This window comes from Diadema setosum, chromosome 2 (genome assembly GCF_964275005.1).
Source record: "Diadema setosum chromosome 2, eeDiaSeto1, whole genome shotgun sequence".
Lineage (NCBI taxonomy): Eukaryota > Metazoa > Echinodermata > Echinoidea > Diadematoida > Diadematidae > Diadema > Diadema setosum.
The window spans coordinates 42,832,649-42,846,654 of NC_092686.1; the positions used below are offsets into that span (position 1 = coordinate 42,832,649).

Here is a 14,006-nt window from a genome sequence, read left to right on the forward strand (position 1 = left end):
ACTTAGTCTATTTTCATTTAGTCTAATAGCCACTTGGTCTAATTGCCAGTTCGTCTAATCATCATTTGGTCTAATTCCCACTTTGGCTAATGACCTTTTGGGCTACCAAGACTCAAGACTACTGATTCTAGGTGTCGATTAATATGGTAATTAAGTTGGCTCAACAACAGATTTCAAGTTCAATATTGCGTGAATAGGTGAAATGGTTAATTATCCTTTGTCTTGAAAGGGTCCGGGTGAAAGCCCACAATTTAGATACGTGTATTAATTGGGCTTGAATTATTTACCTTTATTCATTCATTTTTTCCAATATTTAGTAGTAGGCCCTATAGCAACGGCGTAAATCTGTACTGAGGAATGGGGGATGATCGGCGATAGTCACCATCACCACAATTACAAGCCCATAACCGGACCGGCGCACCGGTTGGGGGGGGGGGGGGGGGGGGAGAGAAAAGCTTGGTGCCCCCCCCCCCCCCACACACACACACACTTTACAGGGATCGAATGTCCCACTCTTTTGCATGAAATATAAAGTGGGAGGAAAGTAGCAGCAAAAATATGAAATATGAAATATATGTTCCTTTTTAATTTTGCTTGTCAGATGACTTTCGGTGGAAAATCAGGCCTTAAAAGTATGAAGACCTTTTTTCTTTTTGAAATATCTGTGCGAGGGAGCGGAGCAACGGAGCGGGGGGAGATTGTGGATACCCCCCCCCCCCCTCCCACACGAGGAAGATTTTGCATTTCCAGACCTGAAATTCAGTGATCTGGTGCACACTTTTGGTGAAATATTGGATTTTCTTTTAAAACAAAAAATAAGTAAGAAAATGAAATATTGGTATATCATTGAATGAGTAAATCGTGGTATTTTAGCTCTTTCTCTGCCTGTGCGAGATTACTGTGAAGGCCTACTAATCAGTGGGGCCCATCACCGGTGTAGCAAGAATTTGATCTTAGGGGGAGCGGTTAGATGCGAGGGACAAGCGGGGGGGGGGGGAGGTGTGGGAGGGAGGATTTTCCCTCCCACGGTGAGAACTTTTTGCATTTTGATGTTGTAAATGGTGCAATTTGATGCTTTTTTGCGTTTTTTATCGACTTGAAACAGTCCCTCATGATTAAGCTCGCTCAACATGTCCACCATGCCTGTCCACGCACATCTGTGCTCTACCCCTCATGGCTCGTACTAGGAACTCTTTGCTGTGTTGTTAGCTGCATGTCAGGCACGCAAGTGAAAGCTTGTACTTAAAACCGTATTCATTCTCATTGAGAAATTTGGTGAAAGAATTGCTAATGAGCCCTCCCTTTGTGAACAAACGTTGCAGCATCCTTTCAAATCTTGATGACCATTTATACATAATATTGTGCAACTTGATTTTGACATTCAAATTTTAAACTCTCCTTGCTCGTCAATGAATACACTTTAAGTGTCATATTAAAAGAGGAAGATATAAACTTGATGATGATTTATATTATACGACATGAATTGTTCTATTTTTTACTGGGAAAATAACTGACAATTCCGGTTTCCTTTTTATTGGGACGCACTGTATATTTACGCCTGTGGTTCCGTCGAAAACAATAATTATCAAGCGCAATTATATACCATTTTGGATGCTCTGAAATACAAGTCTTGTAGACAGATTTTTGAAATAAGTCCCTGGTGTAGGAAGGGGATAACCCCCTCCCGCATCCTCCCCCCGCTTAACTCTGCAATGATCAGTTGTGTATTAGGTTGCTGTAAGATGTGGTGTGTGTATCATAGAGTTGTATAATAATATGAAGAGTTTGCAAAAACCGATAAGTCCATTTTCGCCAAATGGAGATATTTGCGATTAAAGGTCAAGAAAAATACAGAGAATAATAAGAAAATTTTTGCTTCTTTTGACATAACTTCAAAAATGTACCTTTACAATGTAGTGACCAGTATATCATTTAAAAGGTATTATTTTGTACTTTATGACAGAAACCATACTGCAAAATCTTCAAAACTGGACTTATCAGTTTTTGCGAACAAACTCTTCATATATAACGGTTGTTAAAGGAATCGTACAGTTTTGGTTGAGACCTAATTTCAGGTTTCTAACATTTTTTGGTGAAATAATGAGAAACCTCTTATACAATATGAAAGAGCATGTAATTCTATGAGGAATTCAACATTTATTTGATGATAATTAGTTTTGAAATGGCTGAGATATCCCAAAAAGAGCGATTCTAATGAAGTGTGGGACCCACACTTTATTACTATTGCTTTGTTTTACTTTGTTTTTGGATGTTTCAGTCATTCCAAACCCGATTTTCATCAAATAAACTTTGAATTCCTCTTAAAATGGTACGCTCTGTACTATATCATTAGTGTTTTCTTGGTATCTCGCAAAAAGTTAAAAGCCCAATTCTCATCTCCACCAATACTGTACTATCCTTCCTTTTTTAAAAATCTATGGTTATATTTCTTATTTAGACCAAGTGGCATTAGACTACTAGTAAGTGAGAATTAGACGAAATGGAAATTAGACCAAGTGACGATTAGCCCAAGTGGTAATTAGACTAAGTGGTAATTAGACCAAATGACAATTAGACGAAACGGAAGTTGGACTAAGTGATATGTAGACCAAGTGGTAATAGCCGAAATGGGTGTAGCCCAAATGAATATTAAACCAAGTGGCATGTAGACGAAGTGAATATTAGACCATGTGGAAATTAGACGGAGAGGAAATTAGACGTAGTGGCAATTAGCCGAAGTGGAAATTAGACCAAGTGGTATTAGACTAACTGAGAATTAGACTAAGTGGTATTAGCCGAACTGGTCATTAGACGAACTGGATATTAGACCAAGTGGAAATTAGACGAAATGGTAAATAGACAAAGTGATTGTAGCCCAATTGGGTTTAGCCCGAATGGTGTTAGTCCACCTGGTGATTAGACCAAGTGGTAATAGCCCAACCGATAATTTACCACTTGAAACGGGTATGATGTGGCAGTGTGAACTGGTATTGCGGGTCGTTAGTGCCATAAACCTGTACAACAACACATCTATGGACCTTTAAAGGGTGGGTCTATTCAGTCATGCCTGTCATGATGTCATCCCACAGAGTGCTCTTTTGGACCCTGGTACACAGCAGTGCACGTACATGCTCTCTGATAACACCTAGTGCGACACTTTTTTCCCCACTTATTTCGTTATGTTTCATGTACATACACGGATACGAGGTTTATCATTACATCATTCATTATGATACTGAATCATACTGCATTAAATCATGATGCAGTAAAGAAGTGAAAACTCATCAAAATAATCAAAACTCACTGCAACATAATTGTATGAAAGGCAAACACTCTGATGCGTCCAATTTTTATTAATGAAATCTGATTCACATCTTCTTTTTCACATTATGTAGGGCCTAATATAATGTAGGCCAAAAAAAGAAGAAAAACAGATCACAATCCAGGTTGGGAAAGCGTACTGACAGTCTGGCAATGTATTCTTTGGAACAGAAATCATGAATCAAAATACAAGCTGCACAACCTCTAAGCTCGCCTTTAAAGGGAAGATAAACCCCAAGAGCAATGTGGATTGAGTGAAAGCAGCAACATTAGTAGAACACATCAGTGAAAGTTTGAAGAAAATCGGACAATCGATGCAAAAGTTATGAATTTTTAAAGTTTTGGTGATGGAACCGCTGGATGAGGAGACTACTAGAGGTTATGACGTATGAGTGGACAACAATACCAAGAAAACATAAAGAAAATTCTACAAAAATCCACTTTTCATGAAAATTACAAATTCCATCAACTTGATATTGACATATGTTAAGGGTAGCAATTATTCCCCCTGCTTTCTGAAAGAGGTTGGTCCATTGCTCTTTCATAATTCTAGAAAAGTGAATTTTTGTTGAATTTCCTTTATATTTTCTTTGTATTGTTGTCCACTCATACGTCATATCCTCTAGTAGTCTCCTCATCCAGCGGTTCCAACACCAAAACTTTAAAAATTCATAACTTTTGCATCGATTGTTCGATTTTCCTCAAACTTTCACTGATGTGTTCTACTAATGTTGCTGCTTTCACTCAATCCACATTGCTCTTTGGGTTTACCTTCCCTTTAAGGGGTATACAATAAAGGCTCCTTCCACAATGAGAGATCAAAATATTCAAAGTGGTAAATTACGAGCAGTAGATAGTGGCGACACTAAACTCGAAAGTCTTCATTAAACCTGACCTTCATAAAGATGTTACTCATTTGTACGTCAGAAGATGTGTCCTATTCATGTCAGGATACCGTAAGAAAATATGCATCCCATGGAAATGTTTGTAAAAAAAAAAAAAAAACAAATAAAATGATTATGGTTTTTCAGCTCAAGGTGCGTTGCCTCTTCCCATATCGTAACGTAATTATTGTACGCACGTTTACAACCTATTATCATGATCGTTATCTTTGTTATCTACTTCTCTAGAATGGTTCTAAAACATAATTGGACTCAGACATTTCTCCGGCAATTACATTATCTTGTTTTGTCATACAAAATGGGAAGCACGACAAATCAACTGAATGCCAAGTAAATCATAAACCGATTAATTGTCCGTCAGACACAATTTAGACACCTCCATGATTTTCATATAAACTATATAAAATTAAGAATATAAGCAAACAATTGTTGGAAAACAAACTTAAAGCAATATATATTTCTTTGAATGATAAAATGTACAAAATAGGACTACAATAAGCCTTCTTATACCTGAAAATAAGCGCAAAACTCTGTTTCCTCGGAACTGAAACATACAGCAAACGTCTCAACAAAGCTTGACCCTTTAAACACATTAACTGGCCCCCTCATCTTGGTACGTTTACAATATATAATATAATATATCATATCTGCATAATTACATCATATATGTTTATTTGGGGTTTTTTATTTTTTATTTTTTTTTTGTCACATATTCACGTCAAAAAAAGGCATCTAAAAGAATCAAGACAATATTCTTGTTGACACCCTGTCAAAAGCAAACTGAATTTTAAAAGTTCTGGGGATACACAAAAGCTTCGAATAGCTTTAAATGCAACTGGTTTCTTACATTTGTGTGTCGTTTCCCCTTTCTTGCCAACGTTTTGGCTTGCAACCCTGCCAACGATCCAGCCAATACAATAACAGTAGAAGTCTCTTCCTTTTATTTACCGAGTATGTTGTTTCGAAATTGTATTGCTCTCTATAAAATTATCCCTAAAATCTGTAGGTCGCATCATTTTATTTTTTATCACAACAATAATAGTCATTTAATTGTGTTACAAGAGGTCACTCTTCGAGATTTTCCCACGGCAAACTTTGCATAAGTACAATGTATTTGCGCACCTGTCCATACATGAAACTTGCCCTTGGCAGAAAAATGTCTTGTCTGTCGAGAATTATAAAGTGTCGGTTCAGACACGGCTTCTGGTTTCCATCGTTTTTTGTTTTTTTATGATGATATTTCTAGATTATGAGAAACCTCATTAAAATATGAACGAGCATATAATTCTAAGAGGAACTGAAAGTTTACTTGGCGAAAATTGGTTTTCATATGAAAAGGGTGGGACCTACTTTTTATTAGGATTGCTTTGTTTTAGGATATATCAGCCATTTCAAAACCGATTTCCATCAAATAAACTCTGAATTCCTTTTAGAATTGTATGCTCTCTAACATTTCATAAAGTGGAGTCTATGTATCTCGCAGAAAGTCAAAAGCTGAATACTGATCTCAACCAATACTATACAATTCCTTTAATAGACAAACATTCATAAGATTTTACGTTCAAATCTCGTGACGGAAAGCACAAACCCCTAATCAAACACAGTCATCACGTAAGGTAAAGTGAGCAAACCAAGGTGATGAAGACAGTTTACCATTGATATCAATTCTCACGTCTGTTAGAGTGTTTGATCTCTTTACGACTTGCTAAACCCTGCTTTCTTTCTATCACCTGTAGGTTTCCTGTTCAGCATACAGTGCCTGCACTGTATCACATTGTATTCAACTGGCAAGCTGTTGAGAATGAAGACAGCTCTGTTCCTGCAACGTCAGTCACAATAAGTCTTGAATACTTTTGGGTTCACATTTCTCCCAAGCAATTCTCCTTTTATGCCATTGTTTCATAATTCAGACTGCATTCATACTAAAAAAAACTATTAAAAAAACCAACACAATTCTACATCTGCACTGCGTTGATCTTTCAATATGTTAAAAAAAAAAATGTTATTCAACTTCACCGCAAATATCCTCCCCAACCCCCACTCACTATGTTCCTCACAATACAAATATAATATGCACATATTGGCATGCTTTCGATACTATTTTTTTTTTTTACGACAACAAACAGATTGGTTTTGGATTCTTTACTGGAGACGCATGAACTTTAATAACACCATTTTTTTTCTGCACGCATCACAGAACAAATAGATCTGTTTTTCATGCACCTACAACAAGCGAATGCAAGCTGGCTGAAGTTGAGCAATGAACATCATTTGGAATATGCATACTGGGTAGAGGGCATGTCAGAAATGTTGTTCATAATCACATACTGAATTTCACCACTTTACAAGCAAACTTTATATAAACATGTTCATAGATTCACGCTGGGCATTTACTGCAAACACCCAGGCAAGGAAGTCAAAATATAACGTCTATATTAGCCTGTAATAACATAAACCACATTATATGCAAGCAGTAGGCCTACTTATCTTGTACCAGTGTCACACAAGCTGCAACAATGAGGAAAAATAAATTGGACGATTAAAAAAAAGTCTTCTCTAAAGATTTGCTCATGAAAATCAGTCACACATAAAGAGACAAGAAATCTTCACTGTTCCTACACAGTCACCATGTACGGAATGCTTGTAGCTATCTTCAAATAACAAACATAAATGAACGGTACATTTTGTGCAATACAGTCATGTGGCAAAGAGCAGAAGAGAAATATACATGGTGAGCACTGTAAAGGATCAGAATAAACCACCAACTAAGCAACACCAAAGAGTCAAAAAAGCACGATGGAACTACTGTCCACTTTGTTACAGCATTGCATAAGCAATAGTATTCTCATGACAAAAATGCATACACCAATTATTTTAACTACAAACATGACAAGGGCATACCTGTCAGATCACTAAATGAAGAAATACATGTACTTGTGCCAGAATTTAATATCAATTTTCTGGTATAGCAACCATCATTTTTCATATAATGTTTAGGTGTTCCTTCCTGGAGCTTTTGATAATGCCTTTTGATCTACTGAATAAAATGATATTTTATGTATCATATTTGTTATTTTTACTCGATACTTCAAAATCTAGATTTAACTTCATATGACATAAAGAAATTCTATATCATACTTCCGAAGCTGTGTAAGATGGACATATATTTGAACATTATCTTTGCCTTTATATGAAAAAGGAATGAAGAAACATGTAGGTCGGTTACGCACATGAACATTAATAAGTACATATTTAGCAAAGTGTTTGCATGACAATAAAGTACTGATGGCAAATAAGTCATAATTGTTTTCAAATACAAGTAGTACTTTCTTTTTTTCACCACACTGAGGTGCAAGTACACTTTACAGGGTCATACATGTACCACACCACTAAACCATATTGACCCCTCCAATAACATTTTGCACAAGGAAAATTACACAAAATTGTTCCAGACTTTCCAGAAATATTTCTTTTTTTCTCCCAATGGATATAGAGACTTAAAAAAAAGAACCACCTCTGATAAAAACTATTTATTTATGAATTTAGCATTAATACGATAGTACAAGATTAAAGACAATTTAAAAAGAATACTATGAGGAATGTCATCCAGTCATTGGATTTGTCATGTTCCTTTGGCAACAGCAAGGCAGCAACCAATCAGCAGTGCTCATTTTGCACATCTATTGTCACTTAGTATTAGAACTTGAACCAAACGTTTTTGAAACATGGCACTGAGCCCCTCATGGATCACGTACTTTGCTGAATTAGTCAACTTTCTGAAAGTCTATCTTAAGACGCCAGGTTGACTATAAATCATATTCTGGTTATCAAATCTACTCAAAAGTATATACATGTACCATTAAAATCTGTCATAATTCACACTACATTGGACAAATACTGTATCTCCAAAGAAAGTATTTATGATCTTTGTCTAAGCCAATACTATGATGTAAAGAATGATACAAAGTATGTTTCAAAAACGCAAACCACATCAGATTTTTGTCAGGTGAATTTACAGTGAAGAACATATATACCTTTTTACCTCTGATTACACAGCATCATCATCTGATAGTAATGTTTATAATAATGTCTCCATCTTAAAACATGTTTGTACATAAAACATGTTAAAACAAAACTAAGTCGGAATGTCTTCTAAATACGTATGTATTAAGATTCATTTCATGAGAAAAATGTACAAATCAAGCAGAATACTGGTCCAGAAATGGTATAATGATTTCGACATGCCACTGATCCACAAGAACTACTGATAATCAAAGCCTCCTTGTCTGAAATCATTACTTTCATTCCATCATGATGGTTTGAAATTCTTTGCAAGGTGTTGCCCAAAGATTGTCCGGTGCGAATTATGGCATCAGTTCTGTGATGGAATCAAGCTGAGGAAGGGATAAGAATGGGAAAGACAATGTTACCAGTAATCTGCATCTGAATTTGAATTTGGATCCTATGCTTTAATAACAAACAGCTTCCACCATCCATTTGCTGCCCTCCCCCTCAAAAAAAAAAAAAGATAAATATATATATATATACATATACATATACATACATACATATGTACATACATGCATAAATACATACACGTATGCAAGCGTATGCCTCGTGTTACCATAGATGTTATGAAAAGTGTATACTTCCAATGGTTAACTTGTACGGTACATGTATTGTAGTTTTGTAAGCTATGTATTAAAGTATTTTAGTAACATAACGTTAGTAAGTGAGGGGACTGCACAATACAAGTTCGCTTTTTCTTGGCAGCCCCTCAATTTTCATTTCCACCAAGTCCTTAATGAAACAAGATGTAGTATAATTATGTCACAAGATATGTTATCATTTGACGTTTGTATTACCTATGTATATTGATTGGAAATGAAAATAAAACATGAATGAATGAAAGAATGAATGAATGAATGAATGAATGAATGGATATACATTTGAATTACATTTATATATACACACACACATATGTAAACATATACACATATTATGTACAGTATGGCCATTTTGTTCAAAGGAGGTAAAAGAAAGAAAGGAAAAAATAATATAGAATTCCCAAATGGTCTTAGTACATCTTACACCTCCTAAACAGACAATATGCATTCTGTTCAGTCTCCCCTGGCACTGACTTTGCATGGAGAAATCTGTTTATCAGAATTGCTGTAGAACTGTCATCACCCTTAAAATCACTCTAAGTGATCATTGTTAAGAAAAATTGTTGTCATGTCATACACACACACACACCCAAAAAAAAATATAAAAAACTAAAAACTAAAAAAAGACATCCAAATGAGTAAATTATTATGCACCTCCACCATGGCCCTCAGTATAGGTTAATATTACCTGTTATAAATATCCATAGTGTCTGGTCAATTTTGGAGCTACTTGTCATTTAACAGTAATGCAATGAAACTGATAACAATAGATGATATACATTGTATAATTCAGACTCATAACTAGGATTTCATGGGAGGGTTCAGAATCAGAAAAAAAAAAAGTGGATCTGTTGGTTCAGGTTTAAATTGCCTTATGCACTACTATACTTTCCTTTACATCAAATTAGAAGATTCCTGTTATTTATGTGTGTAAATACGAAAAACATTGGGCTGCTTAAAGTACAATAGATGTTCACTGAAATTTTAAGAATCAGTGTTTATAGTATAAATAACATACAACACATTTAAAGAAATCAAAACACCACACAATAAAAGAAATCATAAGATCACATTAGCACAAAACAAAGAAAATGTGAAGTGGAGCATCAGGTAAAATGTATTATCATTTTGACTCAAATTCAGGGCTTGTTTCAATTTCAATACTTTAAAGGGTGTGTACAGTTCTGGTCGAGGTGAGGATTTAGCTTTTAACGTTTTGCAAGATATTCAGAAACCACTCTATGAGATGGCAAAGAGCATGCAATTCTAAGGGGTATCAAAAGTTTATTTGATGAAAATCGGTTTTGAAATGGCTGAGATATCCAAAAACAAGGGGAAACAAAGAGATCCTAATAAAGTTGTGGCCTGTCGCCTTTTATTATTATCACTTTTTTGATATCTCAGCCATTTGAAAACCAATTTTCATCAAATAAACATTGAATCCTTCTTAAAATTACATGCTCTTTCATATTTCATAAGAGGTTTCTCATTATCTCACTTAAGAATGTTCAAAACATGAATCCCCACCTCAACCAGTACTTTACAGTCCCTTTAAAGAGTCGCATATCAAAATCAGGGGATGCTCCATAAAGCTGACGAGCAGATACATTGCATTTGGGCGTCACACACATCCCACAGGGTTAATGTCATTCCTATTATAAAAGCAGAGAGGCTTTCATATGTGACCCTGCATCACAAAGTAACACAAAAAGTCCCCAGACATGGATCTTTAGTTAGGGGAAGATTCAGAAAGAGCAGGCTCTAAGCTTTAAAATGATGCATAATTCAAAACAAATGGACTCTCTTTTTCTTTTTCTTGTCTTTTCTGTTCTGTTCTCCTCTTTATTCTTTTTCTTTCTTTTTATTTCTTCCTTTCATACAACCCAACGGTCCTTTTCAGGACCACTAGTATTGATTTACATGTTTACTTATACAGACTTACATGTTTATTTACGGATTATTTCTCGTCTTCTCTCCTCAGGTCTACATGTCAACCTTATTTTAATTTCTCATTTTTGCATTTCTCCCACAGAAACCTTTTCAGGATTTAACTGTCATCAATTTCCTCTCCACTTTTTTTTCTCCTCCGCAGCATTTATTTCTAGGATACACAGTAGCTCACTCTAATTTACGTCTTGAATTTCAATTTGTTCTTTTCTCCTTCTTTTCTTTGCCCTCCCCCCCCCCCCCCCTCTCTCTCTCTCTCTACCCCTTCTCTCAACACATTCTCATCTCTCCTCTACTTACCCTTCCTTCGAAGGATTATTCGTCCTTTCTCCATTGATTCCGCTTTCCATAGCCACTGTTCGCCGACTTCGTTTCTTCTCTTGGTTTCATGAATCTATACTCTCCCCTATCTCCATGATTCTCCAACATTCAACTCCTTCCTCTTCCTCTTCCCTTCTATTTCACCTTTCCTCTTCTAACGATGTCCGAACATATTACTTGATTCTCACACTATTCTTCCTTGCCACCCTCTGTGTTCCTTTCTCTACTGTCTCCACTAGTGCAACTTCAACTTCTAGCCCATTACTGTCCCCCACTCTTCACTCTTTGCCCTCTTCACAGCCCCCATATGTCGCTTCCCTCTTCATTTCTCCTCTTTCTAGGCTCTTCTGCCAAACTACGATCCGGTTAAGGACTACATACACATGGTGTCACCGCAAATCTTTCTCCCTCATTTACTTCACCATGCAAACCTTCAAACAACACATAAATGGACTCTCTTAACCTATCTAAATATTGGAAAGAAAGCACACACTCTAGAAAAGTGTGAACCGAGAAAAGAAGCTCTGAACTGCAGGGTCTATTCAAGCACTTAATCTTTACCAAGCCATGCTAGCTGTGCGGTGAATGACACAAAAAGCAGGATGTAACCCACTGTAGCAACAACAATTAGGTATAATCAGATTAAGCTGAAATTGAGCATGCTCTATTAATACATTCTGTCCATGATTAATGCCAACTTTAAAAGCAGTAGCATTGTCTTTTCAAAGGTAATTGGAGTTGAAAGTGAAAAGTGTGCGAAGGATTTTCAAAAAAGGAAAAAGGGCCTCTAAGACATACCTGATGACACTACTCCACAAAAAAGGGTTGTAGAAAAACTGCTGAAAACACACTTTCCCGTTAATCTTATGATCCCAAATTTAAGAATAATGTAGACAAACAACAGCTCTTTCAGAAAATATGAAAAAATAAAGATTGACTCGGTTGATCTGTTTCACCTGTGTTGAGCCCTCACGTAAAATCAAGGGGTGTGACTTTTTGTTGGTTTTGTGATGCACAGTCACATATTCTCTTGCACGGATATCAAAGTTAAATATGAAAGTGTAGAACACGTTTAAATAATGTGACACATACATATCAAGATGTACTTGAGCTGCAAAGCTTTCCAAAACTGGCAAATTAGAAGACAGGTTACCAACACATACATTCACATAGACACATATCAAATTTAAAAATTTAAAACCAAATAAAAACAAAGATGAAGTTCAGGTTTGAGTTTCTTCAGTTTGTGCTCCCTCTACAATGTTGACGATGAAGTTATTAGTTACTTTTTTTTTAATCACTTTCTCTTGTAGTTTCAAAGGCATGACAAGGGGGAATTTTGACCAAATTTGATATTATTTCCCAACACCTCCAACCTACACAATCATCCAGAAGGCTTGTTATTTGTAGTACTATAAATAGCAATGACACATTAAAAAAAAAAAAACATTGATGGGATACTCTTGGAACAACAACAAATATTGCTGTGATAATTGAGTTAGCAATGGTTAGCAAAATTAGAGATGGCAGAGTTATGGTGATAAAAGGGTGCTTCATAATCACTATCACAACAAAAGCTAAAATGCAAATAATATTACCAAGAACTACTTTTTGATACCTCTGAATTGTTATTCTAGGCAGAGATTGCATGAATGAATGAGATGAGGTAACCAAAATCCCAAGATTGCTTCACGTGCAGCCACTCACTAGTTCAGCTGTGTCGTTACAGGTGAATTCATACAGCTGCTTCAGGGTCCCAACTCGGCTGAACAGACCGGCGAATTCCTGAGGGTTAGATTTAGGTGAAATAAATAATTTCCTTTAACTTGACTGCATGGTCTTCTCAAGACAGTACTTCTATTTAGAGGTGGCTTCTGCAAAAAAGATTATTGCAGACGTCCTGAAACTAGTCATCAATGAAAAGGAAGTTCTTGACACCATATTTGTGCAGCATGTCTCTCCTACCAATTTATAATGAGTGTTTTATAAAATAATACTATATAATCTTATTTGAGGCTGCTGCTGTATGTGTATCATTCTTTTGCTCACAGAATATTCAAAAGCTTCTACATTGCTAAACTTTGATAACAGAATCTTGAATTGCATATCAGATTTCAGAAGACTGAAAGCCCTGTTTTTTTTTTTTTCTCTCTCTCTGAAATTGGCATATCTCTTTATCTAAAAATTCTTCCTGATAATGTGCATACTTTATCATAAGCTGGACTACAAAAAGGGTGTGCAAAGATGACTTAAATACCAACTTATGTGAGGTAGTCCCACTTTTTGGGATTCACAATCAAGGTAACAAACTATTATCAGCTACCACATGCATGGCTGTAAGAAATTGAGGTTGATACATAGCTCACTAAAGTCAATACATGAACTGACCCCCCAAATTAAAAAAATTAATTAATAATTGAAAATGCAGCTACCAGGTAAACCAAGTATTAAGTACAAAGCTACATGCCTGTCCAATTCTGTCATACTCCATATGCATATCCCTGTCTGTTGGAGTAAACCGGCTGGCAATGTTCCGATAATACTCGCTGATGGTTCTGATGTAGCCAGGAAGATCTTTCACAAAGAGGACACGATTCAGGGAGGAATCCTGCAGTGTGGGAATTGAAATGGAACAAGAGTTCATCATCAAAACCTTTGGAGAGTTTTGGTGATCAAAATATCAATGCTGACATATCAAAGTTCAGACATTGGGCAGACCAGTGATTGTACAGTAAAGAAAAATACATTGGCATTATGATTTGTCTGCAAATGGGCAATCAAAGCAAAAATTTCAGATGGCAAATAATCAAGCCTTCTCGACACTACAAACTATTAGTATGAGGTAGAG

General features: G+C 36.0%; 1 protein-coding gene across 1 annotated transcript in view; it reads right to left on the minus strand.

Moving 5' to 3' along the window:
* Positions 1 to 8,477: 8,477 nt before the first annotated feature.
* Positions 8,478 to 14,006, minus strand: part of LOC140245294 (plexin-A4-like) — a 115,922-nt gene continuing 110,393 nt past the window's right edge. Inside the window, exons 36-38 of the mRNA XM_072324881.1 lie at positions 13,626 to 13,766; positions 12,866 to 12,943; positions 8,478 to 8,617 (exon numbers count right to left, since the gene is read on the minus strand). Of these exons, the coding sequence (XP_072180982.1) occupies positions 8,588 to 8,617; positions 12,866 to 12,943; positions 13,626 to 13,766 (249 nt within the window). The 3' untranslated portion in view covers positions 8,478 to 8,587. The remainder of the gene's footprint in view (positions 8,618 to 12,865; positions 12,944 to 13,625; positions 13,767 to 14,006) is intronic.